The sequence below is a fragment of the Myiozetetes cayanensis genome, unplaced genomic scaffold (assembly GCF_022539395.1).
Source record: "Myiozetetes cayanensis isolate MyiCay16 unplaced genomic scaffold, myiCay2020 scf32, whole genome shotgun sequence".
NCBI lineage: Eukaryota > Metazoa > Chordata > Aves > Passeriformes > Tyrannidae > Myiozetetes > Myiozetetes cayanensis.
This window is the reverse complement of record NW_026087544.1, coordinates 3,573,436-3,595,852: the sequence shown is the minus strand read 5'-3', so window position 1 is coordinate 3,595,852 and position 22,417 is coordinate 3,573,436. Positions and strand designations below refer to the sequence as shown.

The window sequence follows — 22,417 nt, the reverse complement described above, 5'->3', positions numbered from 1 at the left end:
CGGGTGCGGCCGCCCCGTGACGGGCAGAGCGGCCGTGGCGGAGCCGCCGCGCCCCGGGGACCCCATGAGGGGCTCCCGCTGCCGTGTGGGCACCGCTCGGTGCGCTCCCCGAGCCCGCTCCGAGCAGTGACAAGCTCCGCCAGCAGCCTCCCCTGGCCGGAGCCCCGCCCCGGCGGCCGCCCCGCCCGCCCCTGTCCCGGCGTGCCCGCGGGTTGGCGATGGCGGAGAGCGGCGGGAGCGCTCGGGGCCCGCCGTGCCCCGGTGCGGCCGCGGCGCTGAGGCGCTGGGAGCAGCTGAGGCGGCGGGCGGCGGCTCCCTGGGCCCGCGGGCTGCTGGCCGTGGCCGCGGCGCTCGGGCTCGTGTACGCGGTGCTGCGGGTGCCGCTGCGGCTGCGGGACGGCCTGGCCGCCGGTGAGGGCCGGGGGGGGAGGCGGGAGCCCGCTGTGGGGCTGGGGCTGTGGGCACAGCGTCCTGGGATGTGTCGGCGATGAGGCGGGGATTGTCACCCTGTGCTGGGCGCTGGTGGGGCCGCACCGCGAGTGTTGTGTTCTGTTCTGGGCCCCTCGGGACGCGGAGGGGCTGGAGCAGCAGGAGGGGCTGGAAGGGGCTCAGCCTGGAGAAAAGGAGGCTCAGGGGGGACCTTTTCGATCTCTACAACTCCCTGACAGGAGGGGGGTTCTGTCAGGCTGGAGCCCTGCCCTGGGCACCGCTGTCCCTCCCTCCTCCCACCAGCCTGGGGCGGTGGCAGGTGACAGAACTGATGTGCAGTTTGGGGCCAAACCACTAAATAATTGCATTCCCTGCCTTGTCCTGTCCATCACAGGAGGGAGAGGTCTGTGGAAAACATATATTCTTAGCGCTGAATGTAAACTTGCATCAAAACAGCCTGGTTTTGTCTTAGATTAAAGTGAAATAATACATTAAATTAGCTTGTTCTGGTCCAACAGCCTTGTTATGAGCCATGTTAAGGCTGCTTTGCCTGAAAATATACAATGCTTTTTGTTTTGATTGGGTATAAAACCTAATTGGTTGTCAGAGATGGTTACAAACAGAAAATAATATATGGCAAAGATTCTCTAACAAAGTAGCACTATGAAGCTATTAGGGCTATAGCATATTATATATTTTATAAAAAGCTATTGCTCTTTTTCAGTTCTGCTTGCTAAGTCTTTGTTCTTGTTTCTCCTAACAGTGACCGTGTTCTTAAGCACTTTGACTCCAAAATTCTACTTTGCCCTTACAGTGACTTCGTCCTTTATATCTGGGCTGATATTTGTAAGTAGTTCATTTTTTTTCCTAAACATTTTTTTCCTAAACAACTTCTAAACCTGTCAGATTGTTTCATGAGGGGTAAAGGGAGTGAGTATCTGACTCTAGAGGGTGCCTTTGGGCTGGGAAGGAACTTGTTTAATATCTTCCCTGATATATTATAACTACTTGCTTTGTGTAGTGGGGTGAGTCTGAGGAAATAACTTAGAATATATATATTGGAATAATTTAGAATACATATATTCTATGTAAAAATAAATATAGAATCCCAGGCTGGTTTGGTTTGTAAGCAACCTTAAAGTTCATCTTGATTCCCCCACTACAATCATCTGACCCCCATGCAGACCGTGCCACTACATAGAAATCTTCTGGGTTAATCTTTATTTTCAGTATTAAAAGATAAAGAAAAAGTCTCTTCTCATCAATTAAACCTAATAACCAGAATGTGCAAAGTCTGTTTTAATAGATTTCTGACAAACCCGGTCTAGTGGAAAGTGTCCCTGCCTATGGCAGGGAGTTGGAATGAGATGGGCTAAATTTAAGGCCCCTTCCAACACAACCATTCTATGATTCTATGATTTATTCTTTTAGATTATTTTTGTGAAATGAAAAAGAACCTACACCCAGTACCAATTTGGCACTGCAGGTAGGGCTGGTAAATCCTCACCAGATACAGAGAATATAAGGTTTTTTGCCTCTGTTCCCACTTTCCCTACACAGGCACTACTGAAAGGGTTTATGAGGTACCCTGATGACCTGGAGGGGGGGAGCAGATGTTTGACTACAATTTTACAAGTTCCTTTCAGTCTCTTTCATGTTCTGTGGCTGATCCTGCGTGACAGGACAGGCCAAACCAGATCATTAGTGCTACTTTGCATGGAGACAGAAGCTCCATCTCTGGGATGGAACTTTACTCCCTGTGAACAAGTTTGTCACCCAAGGGAATTTCTGGTGCTTTTTTTCTCCCCCTGTGACAGGTGTTTGAGTGGTGGCACTTCCGAAAGTACGGCACGTCCTTCATCGAGCAGGTCTCTGTGAGCCACCTGAGGCCCCTCATTGGGGGTGCAGAGAACAGCCCCCCACCCCCAGCAGCCTTCTCAGCGGGGGACAATGACACCAGCAGGCAGAACATGCCAGGTGATTGATTCCTGATGTGTCCCAGCAGCTTTCCTTGAGCTTCAGTGTGGCTTGTTCACCTGAACTGGCTTTGAGTGCCTTTGGCTCTGTTAGTGCTTATAAAGTGTTTCATTAGTAATGGTAAAACCCCCTAAATATCTTTGCTCTAAACCATTCTTTTTAAAAAATATTTAGGGAACATCTTGCACATTCAGCTAAAGTTGTTTAGGTAATATTAGTTATTTGCTCTTCTAAATGTCTGCAAGGTAAACATTGCATGAGTGTACATGGCAGTGTTTAAGTGCTTTTGTACCCCAGCAATGCTGGGGAGCAAAGAATACTTCTAGACATACATAAAAATGTTATATATATAAATATATATATACATGTATAATCTTTATTTAAATATGAATTTATATTTTTAATAGCAGAAGTTTACGAAGAATATTACACAATCATGCTCCAGTTGTAGAACAATAACATTAAAGCAGCTTTTGAAAGCAAAACTGTATTTCATTGCTGCATCTCAAAGTCAAGGTAATATTTCCTGAGCTCTTCATTTAAAAAAGTGCTTTTATTTTTTACTCCCCAGAGTGCAAAGTGTGGCGAAATCCACTCAATCTGTTCCGAGGGGCAGAGTATAGCAGGTATTAATTATCTTACTTTCCATGGCATCTTTTTAAAATTAATTGGGGCCATACACATGACTTGTTCACGGAACTTGCCCTGGTAATGTCAGGAGACAGCTGGAGACCTGCAAGATTATAGGGGTGATTGATGCCAATCCTGTGTTTAAAAGGCACCAAGCCAAGCTTTGGCAGTTGCAATGGTAAGAATGCAAATATTAATGTAAGATTGTTTTTTATGAGAGTAAAGTAGGATGAAAAAATTTATTCAGAGGTTGAGATTCTGAATCTAAATTCTCTTTTATTATTATGGCTGTATTGCAAGTCTCCTTGCAACTGCTTCCTAGGAGGCCAGTTCCCAAGTTGCTTAGAACTTTGCAACCTTTAAATCTTTACAAGCTGCCTCTTACTGAAATTTCTCCTGTTGAAGGTACATGTGGGTGACTGGGAAGGAGCCTCTTACTTACTATGACATGAATTTGTCAGCTCAAGACCACCAGAACTTTTTCACCTGTGACACAGACGCCCTTCGGCCTTCGGATACAGGTACCGATGTCGTGGGTGGGGGAGAGTGCAAAGAGGGTATTTTTAATGAACTTGAAGGTGGATCAAGCTGCCCTGTCAAATATTTGGTGAGATTGAAGCCCCTCTCAACTGCTGATTTAATTTAATCTCGACTGGTTTAATAGATATATAGAATCATAGAATGATTTGGGTTGGAAGGGATATTAAAAGGTGATCAGGATTCACCCCCTGGCACAGGTAGGGAAACCTTCCTCTGGACCAGGGTGCTCCAAGCCCTGTCCAATCTGGCCTTGAAATTTAGTCTTTAAACGTCAATGAAGTTTAGTGACAAGATGTTTTTTCACCCTGTGCATTCTGTACAACTCTGAGCCTGTTACGATCCTGTATTTTAACATCTCACCCATTTCAAATAATCAACACAATGCCTCAAACCTGGACTGTGTTCCCAACAGCCAAAACACTCATTTAAACCTCAGCAATGAACAGTGCAGCCTCCAGAACTTTTATTTTTTCCCCTTCCTTGTGTTCCACATGTTTAATGCAGCAAATGTTCTTTACCTGGTTATTGTCAGTGTGGGTGTGAATTATTGTCAATTTGTCACATTCCGGAAGTGTTCCCTGTCAGCTGCCTGTGACGAGCTCGATGTGAACGATGTGTTTTTATTTCACTAAAGGGAGTGGATTGTCTCGCTTGCTCTAAGCCAAGACTAATATTTTGTTTCCAAATGAAAAACTCAAACATTTTTCCACGTTCTTCTTGCTGGACAAGCAGAAGGTTTTGTTCCAAAAGAAACATGTATAGATTCTTCGGTTTTCTTATCGTCCTTGAGATAGGCCAGATATGGAACTCCAGGAGTGTAAGGTTTTTGGAGGGTTTTCAGTGGGAAGGTTTTTTTAGTCCTGCATGGAAAATGGTAGCTCTGAGAGTGTTATTTTTTCTTCTGCTAGAAGTTGGTTTTCAGTTTGTGTTTTTCATTTTTCCCAGTTGGAAACATAGCGGGGAGGGGTTTAGAGTCATTGCATTGAAATAATTTTGAATTCAAGCTGTAAATCAAATGACAACTTTGAATAAACTTCAGCCTTTTCAATTGTTTCCTAGAATACTTTCTAATGAGGTGATAAATTATTACAGTATAACTTGAATTGGCTTTGCTGTGTGATGCCACTCAAATATGGCTTGTAAATTTTTAAAAAGAATTGTTTAACCTCTTATGATCTGACAGTTTTCTGAATAGAATTCCAGAATGGTTTGGGTTGGAAGGGACCTTACAGATCATCTTGCTTCACCCCCTGCCATGGGCAGGGACAGTCCTTCCACCAGCCCAGGTTGCTCCAAGCCCCATCCAAGCTGGCCTTGAACACTTCCAGGGCTGGGGCAGCCACAGCTTCTCTGGACAACTTAACATTCAAGTATGAAGCTCTACCTGTGCAAGACACCCCTTACTCCATCACCTCTTTTCTTTGAAGCTCTGTTTGAAAGCTTGAATTAAAATTCTGTGCAGGTCTGTGCAAGAACCTGTGTTTAACAATTGCTCCTGCCAAGCTTTCAACAAGGCTTGGGAAAGGGTTCCAAAAATCTGTAGCAATTTAGAAATTGTACATCTGCCTGGTTGTGTAAGCTGTCTTTGTGCTCTGTGTAGGAGTTCTGAAATGGTCAGTGAAGAATCTTCCTGGTGGTGTTGCTTTCTTAAACTAAATTTGGGGCGTAAGGGGCTGTTGCAAGAGTTTGATGCTTGTGGGCGAAACAGGCTGGAATTAAAACACTTTTGTTTTGCTCTTCCTTGTAACAGTCATACAGCAAATGGGAATTTCCAGAATGGAAATGGATGTTTAATTAGGGTTGATTCTGAGCAGCCAGTGTTGCCTCCACTGGCTCCCAGGTGTTTCCCAGGTGTCTCTGTCCCTCACCAGCCTTTCCCTGTTTTTCCAACAGTTATGCAGAAAGCCTGGCGAGAGAGGAACCCTCAGGCCCGGATTAAAGCAGCATATCAAGCTCTGGAGCTGAACAATGAGTAAGTTTATAAGTCCAGCTGCTGTATTTCTTGTGGGAAAGACTAAATGGAGGGATACTGAGCACATTATCAGGTTCTTCATCTCATAATTCACTTCTAGCAAAGTTCTGAGTAGCTTCAGAGCAACTCCTGTAGGCTGAGAGTTGCACATGGGGCAGTTGCACTTTAATATTGTTAGTGCTTAGATCTTAAACATAAGTGAAACCTGCCCATTTTTAATGCTTCCAACCACTTCTTAAAACTACTAAACTTCATCTCTCAGAATAACTAGTAGGTTTTTCTCTTATTTCAGTTGTGCCACTGCATATGTCCTCCTGGCTGAGGAAGAAGCAACAACAATTGTGGATGCTGAGAAGTATTTCAAGCAGGCTCTGAAAGCAGGAGAAATGATTTACAGGAGGTCTCAGAACTGCCATTCCCAGAGCCCCCAGCACGAAGCACAACTGAGTAAGGACTTGAAATCACAGAAACTCTCGGGTTTGTGTGAGCAGAAATGTAAAACTGAGGCCAAATCAGGAGAGGCAAGGATTGGGACTGATGGACTGATATGTTTTTGTCTTGGTCATCAGGAAGAGACACCAATGTGTTGGTCTATGTGAAGAGGAGACTGGCAATGTGTGCCAGGAAGCTTGGGAGAATAAGAGAGGCAGTCAAAATGATGAGAGATGTAAGTAAAAGTAAAAAAACAAAAGTGAACAACTGTTATTTTCAGTCACCTTGTCCAAATTGCTGGTTTCGAGTTCCTTTCTAGGCATCATAATTAATCTGATTGAATTATTTTCCAGTGAGACCATCGTGATTGGATGGTCTAGTGGAAGGGCAGGGGTTGGAACAAGATGAGCCTCGAGGTCCCTTCCAACCCAAACCATTCCATGATTCTATGAAATTATGCAATTCTCTTTCGTGCTGCTTCCCTGCCAGTTCCTAACTCTGTGAAAGAGCAGAACACAGAAAAATCCTGAATTATTGTACCAACTTCTGTTAACTGTTTCAGGGATTCAGCTGCAGTTCTGTGTGTAATTCACTCCTCTTTCCTGATTTGCAGTTGATGAAAGAGTTTCCACTTCTCAGCATGCTGAATATCCATGAAAACCTCCTGGAGGCCCTGCTGGAGTTACAGGCTTATGCAGATGTCCAGGCAGTTTTAGCCAAGTATGATGGTAAGTGGTGGCTGTTGGGAAATGTGGGTGTTTTTGGATAAGACTACAAGTGAAGTGGGCAAGTTGTTTGCTCATGATCTCAGCTGGGTGACCGGATTCCCTTCACCAGTGACAAATAAGGGGCTTCCTGAGTGCAGGTCAAATGTTCCTTTTGACTGCTGAGGTCGAATTTAGGCAAGCTAAATTGCATCCAAATTGCTTTTTATGCTTTTAAGTTACTTCTGATCTGTAAAGCAATCTTTGCTTTGATTCAGGGATCATTTTAATTAATCTCTTTTTACATCCCCGGTCATGCCTAAATTCATCAGCTGTTTTTCAGCCAGCCCATAGCCCTGGAAGTCATTGATGTCAATAAGCTGGGAAAGGGAGTTTTCCTTTGGCATCTCCCAGGTTGGCTCCTGTAACACTGAGGTTTCTCCTCAGAGATCAGCAGTGTGCAGACATGCTGCTTGCCAGAGATTACTGGTGGGCATTAAACAGCGTAGTTTGCTTTCACTTTCCATCTCAACTAATACATTTCAGGGGTTGTGCAAGTCTAGATAAAGGTTACTAAAATATATATTTATTTTTTTTTACTGTCCTCGAGGTTTTGCCACCTACACAGTGCCCACATCACGAGGGTACAGAGTGCTGCTGTCAGAGCTGGCCTTTAAATCACCTGCAGAGTGGAGGAGCATAACAGCAATATTTTATGAGTGTCATTCCCAGAAGCTGTTGTGTTTTGTTCCCTCCTGTTGTGTCTGTTCCTTATTACCTCAGGGAATCAAAACTATGATATTTTTCCCCCCAATTCCTGTGCCTCTTTGTGTGTAGCCAACATAACACCCTTCTCCTGTTCCTGATCATCCACGTCCTTCTGCCTGGATCCTTCTTAATTTATCAAAACCATTTGCACTTCACCCGGTGCTTCTCTCTGTGAACATCAGGAATTTTGACACTTTCTTAAGAAAGAGTTGCTGATTTTTTTTTTTTTTTTTGGCTCCTGAGCATCTGGAAAAGTGAGCATGAGCTTCAAACTCTTTGCAGCACCCCTGTGTTTTGCTTGACACGACAGCCAGACTTGTAGTAAGTGATGGACAAGCCCAGGATGGGATTTACAAAAAAAGCAAGAGCCATCTGACTATACACAACATGGTACTTGGGAATTAGACCCCAGACTTTGTCTGCTTTTAAAGTAAACTTGTGCTGTGGAGTGCTAACCTTCTAATCTGTAATTGTCAGCTCAAACTTGGCTTCAGAGACCCTACAAGAGCTACAACTAATAGAATTTTCCCCTGTGGAAATGGAAAAGAGCGGAAATTGCGTTTTTTGTTAAAAATTGTCTACCTGTAATGTCATTTTTTTTTGGTCAGCTTCTAGTGAGTCAGTATTGTGTAAAACTCTGTGCTAATGTACAGCTGCAGAATTAGGTGAAGATTTGGAGCTTGTTTTAAACCTTTGTGGGTTAGTACAGGAAATATACTCTGGTTTTAGGTGTGTATTTATATGGGTACTTCTCTCATAATTCACTAAAACTGAAGAAATTTAGAAGGAAAAAAATTACTCTTTACCACCTAAATACCAAGTTTTCAATCTGAGACTGACTGTGCAAAGAAATTCAGCGTTTCTAATCACAGCTGAAACGTCTCAGCTGTTACACTCATTGTCTCATGTGCCTGAGTAAAAATCTTTTACTCAGAGGATGTGGGTTTCAAATGTTTGTCTTACCTTAGAGTCTTACAGCCTAATTATTTTATTTTCTCACAGATATCAGTCTTCCCAAATCAGCAGCAATATGTTACACAGCAGCCCTGCTAAAAGCCAGAGCTGTTTCAGAAAGGTAAGCACACTGTGTGTGTAAAGACAGTGGTTTGTTGCTAATCTTCTGTAAAATATGAATTAAAGGGTCTCAATCTTTTATGTTTTAAAGCTACTTCTAATCTGCAAAGAAATCTTTGCTTCCATTCAAGATTATTTTAGTTATCTTAATCTCCTCTACACCCTTGGTTATACCTAAATACATAGCAGTTCCATTTCTAAGAGCAAGTTTCAGTGTATTTATATAGACACATATATGTGTGTGTAATTAAATGTGATTTAAAGCTCCTTTCCAGCAGCCACAAAGTTAATAGAGGTGAGGGTGTTTTTTCAAGAGCCCAAGTGCTTTCATGCAAGTTCTGTTTTCAGTGCCTTGCTTGGGATTTTCACCAGGTTTTTTGGGGTGAGTGCAGAATATTTGTGGTGGTTGGTGCTGACATTTCACTGTGGTTCTGGTCTGTGAAGAGCTGGGTCCAGCAGGTGATGCTGTAACAGTGAGAGGAGAATTTAGGCACTCACCTGACTTGATTGACATCAAATTTCAAACATGCCTGTGTCAGATGGGCATGGAGGGCAGTCAAGATACCTGAATTAACATGCACATTTTTCTCCTAGAAGGATTTGTTTATCCTTCTTGATAAATCAGCCAATTTTTTAAGCAGCTCCAAGCTCACAAATGCAAATAAGCACCTGCTTAGGGTTTATTATTTATTACTTTTGTTCAGTGTGGGGTTTTTCCCTTCAGGTTCTCCCCAGAAACTGCCTCCAAAAGAGGGCTTAGCACAGCAGAAATTAATGCTGTGGAAGCAATTCACAGAGCTGTGGAATTTAACCCTCATGTTCCAAAGGTAAGAGTATTTTATTTTCTGTTGGACCACTTTTATTGTATTATGAAAAAATACCATGTTGTTGGAACTGATTATAACTCTTTTTTTAATGTTTTCTTGAAACGGGTTATAACTCAAGGCATGGAGTTGTTAAATGCATTATTATTTATATAATAAATATTTGGTGGCCAGAATTAGGTTGTTTTGGTGGTGTTTTTTTGTTTTTTTTGCAATAGATGATGTTAAAACAGGGGTTTTTTTTGCACAAAAAAATTAAACTTGGAATTCCCTAACTCATTGGAAAATGAGTTTTATATACCAGTGAGGCATTACTGAAGGCCCTTTACTCTGTAAGGGTTAGGCATTAATAAATGTAGATATTTAAAATCACAGAATCACAGAGTGGTTTGGCTTGGAAGGGACCTTAAAGATCATCTCATTCCAAGTCCCTGAAGCCAAACGAAGTTCTCCAAACAATAACCCCTCCACTATTCCAAAAACCTTTACTCTGCTCTGCTTCCAAGCATGGGCTCCACAGTTGCTGAAAGATCCACAGCCACTTAAATGTGTAAATCAGGTGAAGAGTCTGTGCCACCCCAGGCTGGATTTAATGCCTGGCATCACCCACAGTGGCCAAAACACGAATTCCACGCGTGGAAACAAAACCCTGCAGCGCTCTATTTACCGTCCCCAGTGGCTGCTGGTGGGTTCAGTGTGAAGCCCTGAGTGCAGGAGGTTGGCTCAGTGCTGGGCCTAATCCTCTGCAAATGATGCTGGAGCCCCAGTGGCTGGAGCTGTGCAGGCTGGAATGATGGGACTGCTGCGTTCTGTCTGCCTGTCCAATCCAATAGAATGTGCACTGGCAGAGCTAATTGCTGGGAGAAATTGCTGCTTCTTTGCATGACTGATCAAGAGCGGGGCAAGTTCATTTCAGACGGTCTCAGACAGATTTTTTTGTTTTTTTTTTTTCTTTAGCCTCTGCCTTGAGGGGCAGAAGATTATAAAGCATTATCATTATCGAAAAGTTCTGTTAGTTGGGGTGTCCTCCCGTTGTTGCAGGAGCCTCCTGTACCTTTTGAAATACATTGGGGTTCATTTCAAACAGGCTCTTAGCAAAATATGGGCTGTAGTTCTGCAGGAGAGTGTGGCAACTGATTCCAGGTCTCAGTAATTTGATCTTCTAATTGTGGATCTATCCACTCTTCTTTTTTTTTTTTTTTTATTATTAAATTGCAATATTGCCTCGAAAAACCAATTTCTTGGATGACAGAGCAGAATTTTGTTGGCCCAGGGTGCCTAAAGCTCTGAAATGCTCACAGTCAAAGCAGACAAGTGAACAAGGGCACAGACAAATTAACACCCAGTGGGTCACTGTGGGGAGGAAAATCTGATTTTTGAGTTTGCACCCTGTGAGTGTGTAAAGTAGAAATCCCTTTGTTCTTGCAGCTGATGGTTGTCTTTGCACATAACATCATTTTGCATAAGGAAAATAAAATAAGGTTTGTTTCTCTTTGTCCCCAGCTCTGCTTTTACAAGGCTGGGGTTTGTTTGGAAAGTTGGAACCAGCTGGAAAACCGGTCCTCTTAAGCCATTTCCAGTTAAGAGATCTGAAACTGCATTTTGGTGCTGGAGGAAACAAGCTTTTCCAATCATACACTGAATATCTCAGGAGATTTTTATTGTGTAGAAAGCCATCCAAACCCCAGATACTTTCAGGACTGACACCTTGCCTGTTTCATGCTTGAACACAGCCATGAAAAGCTGCCAGAGTGTGGAATTTCTCTGTTTATGTGGTAAAATGGGCTCAGAGAGAGAGAGAGAGAGAGCCAAAGCCTGGAGCTGAGCACTGGGGTGTTGTGGCAATACTTGCAGTGGGGTTTCCCCACCACTGCTGGGTTTCTATTCCCACTTAGCACAGTGGAAAAGTGGGCCCTGTGGAGAGCCTGAGGAGTCAGGTCAGGGGTCAGATATTTGAGACCATTTTCCCACAGCAGCCCTGTGTGTGAGTGATCCTTTACTGTGTTAAAAAAAAAAAAAATTAAAAAAGAGACAAAAAAATTGAAGAGGATTAGAGGGGATTAGCAAGAATATTACCCTCCAGAGTGCAGGCCCAAGGCACTGAGAGAAGAACCTAGCCAGGCAGTAAATGTGCTTTATTTGGCTGGGGCACAACCCCTCCTACATTCCTTGAAGAATCTGAATGGGAAAAGTTAAGTCCTCAAACTGGATTAGTAAATAATCTCATAGTTTGTGGCATCTGCTGAAATAAATCGGTGAGTTTGCTGCATTCTTACACTTTGGGGGACACCCCAAGGAATTGCCACGTTGATCAAAGATGTGGATTAACTTTGGCTGTTGTTCAATGAGACACTGTGTGGTAGGAGAGGACAACCCACAGGTAAACACTAGAGCTGAAACTGTCCTTTCTTTCTTGTAAAAGTTACTCATCTGTTTTGAAAACCTGAGTTCAGATGAATATTTGGCTTTTTTTTAATGTGCCACGAGAAAAAACGTGGGGCATCGAAAACAAAAAATAAATTGCATGTCCTGTATTGCAAAGGAAATGGGAAATGATTAATCCTTGTGTTCTTTGACCCTTTTGAGCATCAGATATTCTGCTGATGGAGGGAGAAGGCTGAAATTGAAAAAATCTGAAGTCAGAGATGCTTTGTGGTAGCCCAGTAAAACCACATGAAAAAGAAGATTCTTTTTTTTCCCAGCTTTTGGTTTATTATTCTTCCTTTGGTTTAGCACACTGACACTTTGGGTTTGCTGCTCATACTTGAGGGCTAACAAATCCTCAGCCTCCTATACTGAAACTTTCAGTGATGAAATAATGAGCAAAAATACCGTTGGTTTGGGGTTTTTTTACCACCCTAAATTTGTATTGCACCTGCAGCATTATACTCACGTCTGTTCCACAAGAATGTATTTTTATTTTGCCTTACTGAAGCTGTATTTTTTTTTGTTTTGTTTATTTAATTTTTTTTTAAATGTGTGAAAGCCCCACTTTAAGATTGTTGAAGACAGGAGTGTGTTTTGCTGCTTTTCCCTTCCCACAGCCTGGCTGCTCCGGGTCAGGATTGGGCTGTTCCCTCCTCAGGTGGGATTTGCTCACTCGTGCCTCGATCAATCATTTACATCCCACAATTCAAGGGTTTGGTGTGTCCCGTGTAACCAGGTGGGCTTTGCATTTGTCCTTTCAGTATTTGCTAGAAATGAAGAGCTTAGTGCTGCCCCCAGAGCACATCCTGAAGCGAGGGGACAGTGAGGCAGTAGCCTATGCCTTCTTTCACCTGCAGCACTGGAAGAGGATAGAAGGGGCTCTAAACCTGCTGCACTGCACGTGGGAAGGCAGTAAGTACATTGATCTCTGTGCCTTTATTCCCCTCTGCCACAGTTGGTTCTCTTGGTGACAAGCTGGTTAAATACAGATCTGATGTCCCACTCTTTTTGCAGCATTCAGGATGATCCCATACCCTCTGGAGAAAGGGCATCTTTTCTATCCCTACCCGAGCTGCACAGAAACTGCAGACAGAGAACTGTTGCCAAGTAAGTGGTTTCTAAGCAGTAATGATAATAAAACACAAGCTAAGGACATGTTCAGTGTGTGGGATTCTGTATTTACCTTACTGTGATTTTTTTAGTTGGAGCTTCCTGTGAAGGGGATTCAGCTATTTGTTGATGTCCCTCCCAAAAGATCCTGAAGCACTTGACGTGTGTGTGGTAAATGTCAGCTTGATGCTGGAATAGCCTGAGTCCTTCAGAGATGAAATCTGTGTGTGGGACATCCAGACTGAGGCTGGCCAGCTTTGAGAACAACAAAATGAACCATTTCTTTTCTAAATACTTTCGAAAGAACTCATGGGTTTGACTGTTACAGCAAAGAATCAGTGCGTGGTACCACTCCTGCTTTTGGGTGTCCATCAGAACCTGTCTGTGACCTTACACTGAATCCTTGGTTAATTTGGAGTTTCGTAGAACATGTATTTATTTCTGTCATTAATTCATTAGTCCATATTTGTCTGCTGGATGCCTCCTGGAACTTTTTATCCATGTATATCTGTGGATTTGCACTAATATTTGATGCTGTAAAGTAGGTCTTGTCCAGCTCCTCATTGCTTCAAGGTTACTTTGTGGCTGATTTTTTTTCACTACAGCCTGTGCTCATCATATTTAGGAAAATACCATTAATTTAGATTAGAATTGGACTGTTAATTGTACATCTTAAGAGAATTCCTTTGGGGCTGAACTTCTACCCAATTCCCCTGGGAGAGGAAAGAGCTACTGCCAGAGCCCCAGCAGCCCCACAGAGCCCACAGCTGTGGAGAGGAAAGCTGCCCATACGTGTTTCTATTTAAAAGCCTGAAGTTATATTTAAAATGTGTAATTTAAATTTGCCCCCAGACTGCTTTAAATTACTCATTTCTCACTTATGCAGGATATTGCACAAGGAATTCCTTGGTTAGCAACTAACCCTAAATTGTAGACTTCCCAGCATAATTAAACCCCAGCACATGCAGATATTTCAACACGATCACTCACGCATTCCTGTTATGTTTTAAATATAAAACTACCCATAAATAAAATCATCTTAACACTTTTATTGCAGGACTTCCTCGAGAAGTCTTGACACTTAATTTTTTTTTTTAAATTTATCTATTTAAAATAACGCTGACCAAATCCTATCAATAAAAGCAAAACAAACCCCAAGCACTTTGCCATTTGCAGCAGCACAAGGCAAGGTTTGTTTGCTAATGATGCTTTCATAAACCAGCATTCCAAACCAGAAACTGGGAGGGTAAAGTGTCTTCCTCCTCTTCAGCCTTCAGTTTAAATAGAATACAACTTAAAATTTGAGGGGTTTGTTAGCTTTTAAAAACAGCTTGTCAAGAAGTGCAGCCCTTTCATAATTACTTATGCTTATAGAAACTATTTTTTTTTTTTTTCTCACTTAAAAACCCTCTCAAATCACTGGATGGAAGTCAGAGCTGCAGGTATTTCAAGCCAGTAATTGCAAATCCACCGAGCAGCTCCTCAGCTGGTGACCAGTAGTAGTGTTGTGAGTGCTGAAAGCTCCACATGCCACCCTTAGCCTGGCTAATCACCTGCTTTGGGTTTGGTTACCACAGATTGCAAATTGCAAGGAGCTGCTATGTGCAGAATTTACAACCCAGGCCTGGTGCTGTTTTCTTTGGGGTCTGCCCTGTCAGCTGCTCTGAGCAAATTTACTGTAGCCTGCAACCAGAAATCTTGGAGAAGTATTCAGAAGCTCCCTTGTATGTGCAACATGCTGGTGGTTTGGTACCTGCTCAGCTTCTCCCAGGGTGGGGAGATGTGCTGTTCCCTTCAGGTAACAGGATCAGTGCTCCAGAATTGTTTTAATTGCTCTGGGGGAACTTGGACAGCTTGTGAATTTTACTTCCCTCTGTCCTGTTAGAAGAGCTCTGCACCAAAAACTGAGCCTGAAGAAATGCTTCAAAAATAAAGGCCCAAGTGAAAAAGAAGACTGGAAAGAGAATATTAATAATGAAGACAAAGGTGTAATAACTATTAGTAATGAAGACAAAGGTGTAATAACTATTAGTAATGAAAATAAAGGTGTAATAACTATTAATGAAGACAAATAAAGGGAAAATTTTTGAGAAGGTTTAAGAGTTTAAGTTCTGGGACCTAAGATGTGCTGCCCAAGTCTTGAGTCCATACCTCCTCCTTCTGAAGGTCCAGAACTGAGTTACAAGATTCTAAATAATTCAGGGCACAGTCCTTGACTATCAAATGTCAACGTTCTCCATCTTTTCCTTTCAGCATTTCACGAAGTCTCCGTTTACCCCCAGAAGGAGCTCCCCTTTTTCATCCATTTCACAGCAGGCCTGTGCTCCTTCTCAGCCATGCTGGCCCTGCTCACCCACCAGTTCCCTGAGCTGATGGTCATTTTGGCCAAAGCTGTAAGTACTGCTACGTGGGGCTTGCTTGGCTATCCTGTGGGATTTGGGGGGAATTTTGATGTCCAGGGTGGAGCAGCCTCGAGTCAGTTCTCGTGCTTTGTGGGGCATGAATTATTTTATCTGCTCTTTTAAGGATCTTGGTAGTGACACGTGCTGAGATTTGGGCAAAATGTCTCTTCTGACAACAAGATGAATTGTTTACTACAACGTGCCATGGCTTTAATTTGCACCGTTAGGGTGAGAGAGCAGCATTTCAGCACCAGAGAGGTTTGACCACAGAGCACTGTGTTGAGTATGGATTTTATCCTCATGGAAGGGGAAGATTGCAGTGGGAGAGGCTCAAAAATAAATGTGTTGACTGGAGATTTTGAGAAGGGAGGGAAAGGCAGGCTGGGCTGCAGGAAAAACAGGTCTCTTGTGAGCACTGGAAACCCACAGCATGGTGTGAGTGGAACAGATGAGAACAGGTAAAGTAACTGCTAACTTCAGAGCAGGGTCAGAAGTGAGTTTGGCTGTCACTTCCCTTTCAGTATTTTTATATCTCATCTGTTTCCAGTTACTGCTGCAGAATGTGCTCAGTGACCACAGTTCTGTCATTTAAGTACCTGTTCAGGGATGGAAAGTGGACTTGATGATGGCAATAATCTGTGGTGCTTTAAATGTGTCAGTTGTTGAGCTTGTATCTTAAACATGTCATAATCTTAAATATGTCTCTTAAATGAGCCATATCTTAATATGTCTGTTCCTGTGGGTGTCTTCTGTGCCCATCTCTTTCTCCCTCTCTCTGCCCTGCTCCTTTTAGGGTTTCTTTTCCTTACTTACCTGTTAACATCTGCTGGTTGTAACCTTGTCATCTCTCCCTGGACTCTGGAAGCCGAGGGACAACCTGCACAGGCAGCTTCTCAAAGTAACCCCCCCAGTAGGTTTGGCCTTGATTGAACTGCAGATCTCAGGCAGTAGAGCAGAGTGGCAAATAAAGAGCTGTGAGCTCTCAGTGAATCATTTATTGAAGCTTTGCTGGTCAAAATAGAGTGTGAAAGGCTGGTTTAATGCAGCAGGTAATGCAGACCCAGGAGGAAAACCCTTTATTTTAAGAATACTTTGCTCCTAAAAGCCTTGGCTTTGCTTGTGAGCCCAGCCCAGTGTCCAAGTCATGCAGGTCTGAGAGTGGGGCCTCATTTCCACACAGTTCTGTTGATCTTTATGTTGGAAAATGCAGTTGGACATGCCAGTGACAAATTTCAGTGCTGCTCATAATTGGCTGGGTTCATGGTAACGAGGGGCTAACTATCTGCTTGATTAATTCTGTAAGGGCTGCATTAGCAAAGTTGTATGATTTCCAAAGAGATACAAGGTCAAATGTTATGCTAACAAAGAATTGCTTGGTGAAGTTCTCTCTGCTGGGTTTCTTGAACCACACACACACACACACAAAATAAAGAGACTTTGTATGAGTGAGTTGGCTTTGCATAATGGCAGTTTGGACCTCAAGTGACATGTCCAAGTGTGTGTGTAGAGGGAAAACTCCCCGAGTTTGGTCATTTGGCAGCGTGTTTCTTTGGTTTATTTTCTGTAGGAAGGGGTGGATGGTGTCTGTTCAGCTGAGATGATCATTGTCACATCATTCCCCAGCCAAGTCACAGTGGTGGGAGGCACACACAGAGGGGTTCCTGCCACTCTCTGCTAGTTTAATACTGGCAAAAGTGGAAATTTTGTACTGAGATCATCAGGCAAGAGGTGAATTCTGTATTAATTTCTTAAGATTGACAGCTGAGAAGAAAATACCACCTTCCAGCATTCTGCTATTTTAACTAATTTTAATATTAACTCCCAATCATACTCTAATAATAAAGTTCTTCCTTATTCTAATTATTGCATGATTGTACTTTTGATCCCATTCCTGATGTTTTCGAGAGCATTCAGAAAACTTGCGAAGAAACAATTAAATTAACACTTCTGTTTATTTTATTCTTCTTTATTTTATTTTTCTATTGCCACCAGGGCAATAAAATACAAAATGGAGCTGGGACAAGATGATCTTTAAGGTCCTTTCCAACCTAAACCATTCTGTGATTCCTTGATTCAATTAATAGATTGCTTCAATATTTTAAGTACAGATAATGCTGTGATGGCTGCTAGCACTTTATATATTATCTCTCGTGTTCTGGAGGTCTCTAGCAGTAGCATTTAGTTGAATTTTCATACAAAAAATGGAATATTATCTCCTAAAGACACCAGCCTTTATTGTAATAAAGCAGTTTTTATTTGCTTTATCTAGTGCTACATCTCCCAAGTCATTCCAGTGCTTTAAGCTTTTTAAATGATATTTTATTGTGCATTTTGTTATTTTTCACCTTACTGTGCTTTAAGTTATTAAATTTATTAATTTGAGATGATAATGAATGGTTTATGTGGAGCGCTTTGGCCTTAGGAAAAAACAATGCAAAATGTATTTATTTCCGACAAATTCTGTTCTAAATTTCTTGGAAATTCCAGAATTTTAGGAAAGGCAATTGTGCCTATGGAATTTTTCAGTGTAAATCTCCAAGCTGTGGCTCCTTAGATCCCATTTCAGTCGCTTCTTAATCCAAGTGTTTTCCCAGCAGTTGAATCCCCACGCCTCGGAAGGGCTTTGAGGAGCCGAATACCTTCCTATTGACTTGAAAAGCCTGGAGTTTACATATTTTCATTTGTTAGTGCTTGCAGTTTGTTTCCTCCATAATAAATCACGGGGTATAAACCTTGGCAAATGGCTCAAAATGTTCCGAGTGGCCAAAAATCACAAGGAGGTTCCAACGTACACAGAGGGATCCGGCACCGACTCCGACTCGCCGCTCCCTCAGCAGCGGGAAGGGATCCTGCCCCCCACACTCCCCCCACCACTGCGAGCTGGGGGGCTCAGTGTGTCTGGCACAGGTGGGGTGGTTTGCAGGTGCTGGGGATTGGTGCTGGGATTTTTGTAGCGTGCTCTGATCCACTTCGAGGAGATGCCCAGGAGGGGTTGTTGCCCTGGGCTCTCCATCGCTGGAAGTGTCCAGGGTTGGATGGAGTTCTGAGCAACCTGGGCTGGTGGAAGGGGGTCCTGCCCGTGGCAGGGGGTTGGAATTAGATGATGTTTAAGGTCCCTTCCAAGCCATTGTGTGGTTTGGTAAGTGAAGATGCACCGTGTGAGGACAGTGGGTGCAGGATCCTCATGCAGGTGTCCCAGAGGGTGAGAGCTCAGCCTTGCTGTTTCTCTCCTCTAGATGTCTGATCTCTTGGAGAATCACGCTGTTCTTGATCCTCAGACAGCTCCGTTTCTCAAGCAGTTGCTGCTTTAAATTCATCTCACTAAGTGACAGAAGGGAGGAGGTGCACAAAAGGGATGACAGTTACATGTACAGCTCAGTGAGCAAGCTGAAAAGCACTGCTACATAAAACAACTTCTGTTGTAACTGCAGACAAAAGGGTCTGATTACTTTTTCATTCAGTATGAATTTTTATTTTGTAGTTAATTGCATGGGTGGAGAATTGGGTGGCTGTATATCATCTTGCAAAAGTGGGGTTGCACAATTCCTTGTGGAATACAAAGACACTCAGAAGTCTGCTTTCAAGGACACAGTGATGCAGAGTGACAGCTGGCACTGTAAACAATCTTCCCAGATATTCCTGAAAGCACCCCAACATTGCTTCATAAAATCATGGAATGGTTTGGCTTGAAAGGGACCTTAAAGCTCATCCCTTTTCACCCCCTGCCATGGGCAGGGACACTTTCCACGAGACCAGGTTGTCCCAGGTCCTGTCCAGCCTGACCTTGAACACTTCCAGGGATGGGGCAGCCACAGCTTCTCTGGGCAATTCCAAGCAGATCAATCCAATTTCTTAAATCCAAACCTTATGCTACTGGAATAGACCAGTATTAGTTAATATTAAATTATTGAAAGAAGAGTGCAGCAGTGTTCCTGCTGAATCCTACTGAAAACAACTTCCTTGTTCAGGGAATTGGACAAAATCCTAAGACAGTCCATGTTCCAGAGTGGTTTGATACGGATCACTTGGTATTTTCACAAGAAAGAAGGAAGTCATGGGACTTAAATTAAAAACTGGCCAATTTTTATGATTGCAAGATTAGGAGAAAGCATTTCCCATTCTGGATGTTCCCTGGCTCCCCATTAGAGCCTTGTGTGCCATTTTGCCCACAGCAGCCATCTGGGGACAGAAAACAGGCCAGAGCAGAGCTGTGCCTGGCAAGTCCTGCTTTCTGTGACACTCTGCTTTGCTTTCTGAACAAATCCCCCTACCACTTTCCCCAAAGCTCATTAAGTGAGACTGGAGAATTAAGTTTTTAGCCAGCTGCTGAACTTTTCATATTTATAAACACTTGAGTCTTTTGCTTATCTAAGAGAAAATGTGTATAGTTTGGAGATGTGCACTTCCCTGCCAATGTGTAATGAGTGGTTCTACACTTGATAGGAAAAAAAAAAAAAGCCTGAAGTTTTCCTGTCAGAGCTGAGTGTGGGTGCCAAGGGCAAAGGTTTCTTGCCTTGCTAATCTACATCTTAAGTCATGCACTTAATGGGAAGGTGCCACACGCAAACAGGCAGGGAAGAGCTGGCTGCAAGGAAAAGCTCCTGCACTGCTGTGAATGTTATGTTTTAAAAGCCTTTTTAATGTAATATTGGAGGTTATGATAGAAGCCAGGAGGGCCAAAGGGAAACCTTCAAAGTAAATGAGTCCTGTCGCTGCTGCCTCGTGAAACGAGGGTTTGTGTGAGGATAACCCGAGTCCCAGGGGAATTCTTGGGGGGATGGGTTGAGAAGGTGCAGGGGAGCCTGCACCATTTGTTTTAGCCTGATCTTTATTTCTGGAACTGTTTAGATGGCATCTAGAATATGGATCCTGTCTGCAAGCACGGGCTGGTCCTGGTGGACGGGCTGTTCAGTTTGCACATGTTTGATCGATGGCCCATAAATCAGGACACGAGATGATCTTTAGGGCCCCTTCCAAACCCAAACCACTCTGTGATTCTGTAACCACCCTTCTCCCCTGCCTGTTGAGCCCTGAAGGCGCAGTGCTGAGCAGCTGGAAGAGTTGTAGCCTGAAGAAATGCCATCCTAACCCTCCTGCCTCTGCCCAGGTGCTGCGGGTGCTGTGGCCGGTGAGCGCTCCCAGTGTCTTGGCCTCCAGCTGAGTGGACCATGCCAGGGGTGAGTGGACAAGGCTGCAGCTTCCAGGGGTTCTTCTTCTTTTGTGTGTCTTCATTAATACTTCATGTTTACAACAAGCCTGGTTCATGTCATTAGCAGTGAAGGGACTGTGGTTCCCTCTCTTTGAGGGGAAGGCACGGGGTGGGTTTGGTTCCTACTTTGGGCCTGTTGGTTTGGAAGCTGAGCTGAGTTATTGTTGTGTTCTCTTTCTTCCAGTGCTTTGGGACTCTTCTTCCACCCTTCAGCTTCACTGTGGAACACACTGAGGTCCTGCTGCTGTCCAGCACGTGGCATCAGCCAACTCCAATGTGATTGGAGTGTGTTTTCCATGACAGTTTGGTTTGATTGTCATGAGCCTCACCCCGGTGGTTGGCTGACCCCCAGTCCTGGGGGGCAAGGAAGAAATCTGGGCTCTTCAAACTTTGACAGGCTTCCATGTTGATGGTGCTTAACATACAAATTTCTTCTTTGGCCTTAGTCTGTAGTCATCTAAGAAAATAGTTTTTGTTGAGCAATAGTTTATTGCTCTCTAAATCACTTGGACAACTGGAAGCTCTGTACTTCCTCTGTAAGAAAGGGGAGTACACAAGCTGAGCAGGTGTTTGGAGTATTGATACTTCCTTCTAAACTGCAGATGCACCAGATACTTGGCTTAGATGTAATTTTATAAGCCTTTTTCAAAATATTTGTTAACAGCAAAGTATGGTTCTGCTTTCTTTATTAAAAGGTTGCTTCTTAACACATTGAATTTGTTGACTTCTTAAGCGTCTGTTTAATATAGATTATAGTGTGCAAACACATTTCTTTCTTCTCTATCCTTAAGGGTAGTTTTACTTCATGACTCAAGGAGATGGTTGTATAAACTCCTCTGTTTCATGTTGTCACTCCTTTAGATTTAATTGTGCAGCTTTTAATTCTCCAAGGCAAAGCATTTTGAAAGACAGGGTGGGTTCTGAAAGCGCCCAAAGGGTTTGTGGTATCTGCATGGGAGGCTTTTTTCGGGAGAGCTGAACTTTCAAGTGTTAGCCCAGAGTACTGTGGTTGTTGATATCAGGACTCGAGGAGAAGGGAGATGTGGAGAACTCTTCAAAGGAATTGCTTCATGTACAGCCCAGCCCCAAGGGTTTGTTTACTGCAGAGGTGAAAAGATGGCTGTGGCAGCCAAGTGGTTTGGGGTAATTGGTGTGACCTCATTTCCACTCTCCCATCAGAGAAAGGGCCTCCTTTCTGCCATGCAGCTCTGCTGCTCTGCAGTGAGGGAGCAGAGTCACCTCAGCCCAGGCTTCTTACCAGGGGAAGTGATAAAAATAGCTCAGGCTGGTGGGGAAATGCTAATTCTGAGCACTGGAAACCCAGCATCCTGCATTTTGCAGATAAACACGTACACTTACCCCTAATAACTTCCACACCTGATCTCCACTATCTCTGTGAAGGTTTGGGACACTGATGGCTTCTTTCAAAGGTCATGTAGATTATTCCAGGTTCTGAATCCTGGATGGGGGAGTCTTGTAGCCTACTCTGTTCTCTGAAACCATTCCCAAAGCAATGAGTTACTTTACAAGGTCATTTTGAGTTGACCCAGAATGCATCTTGACACGGAAAACCACGAATGAATTTTTATTTTTGTCTTCTTTCAAATCTTTCTTTACCTTGCAATCCCAGTGCTGTGAAGCTGACAGTGACCTCTGCATCTCAGGCAAGTGTTATTTGTAACTCTGGCTGAGGGGAAGCACACATGTCTAGGTAGAAATGCCACTGTTGCTCTCCATTTACGTTTCTATTGACTGACTTTAATCCAGGTTAAATGCTTGAATTCCTTGAGGAATCAAAAGGGGAACTCTACAGAAAGGTACTACCCAGACCTTTCTGGAGTTACCCAACTACTAGTAGGTGATTTTCTCAACTTTCCTTCCAGTTGAATGTGTGTCACTGGGGCTGTTCCTCACTTTGG

At 43.3% G+C, this 22,417-nt stretch overlaps 1 protein-coding gene across 1 annotated transcript; it reads left to right on the top strand.

Annotated features, from left to right (window-relative positions):
• The first annotated feature begins 190 nt into the window (after positions 1-190).
• On the top strand, positions 191-21,205 carry ST7L (suppression of tumorigenicity 7 like). The gene is made up of 16 exons (XM_050326703.1): positions 191-411; positions 1,193-1,275; positions 2,247-2,406; positions 2,978-3,032; positions 3,442-3,557; positions 5,470-5,548; positions 5,841-5,995; positions 6,118-6,215; positions 6,594-6,708; positions 8,455-8,527; positions 9,251-9,353; positions 12,539-12,689; positions 12,792-12,884; positions 15,141-15,280; positions 20,397-20,466; positions 20,683-21,205. Exons 1-15 carry the CDS (start codon positions 219-221, stop codon positions 20,448-20,450), a joined length of 1,668 nt encoding a protein of 555 aa, XP_050182660.1. The 5' UTR covers positions 191-218; the 3' UTR covers positions 20,451-20,466; positions 20,683-21,205.
• The last annotated feature ends 1,212 nt before the right edge of the window (positions 21,206-22,417 follow it).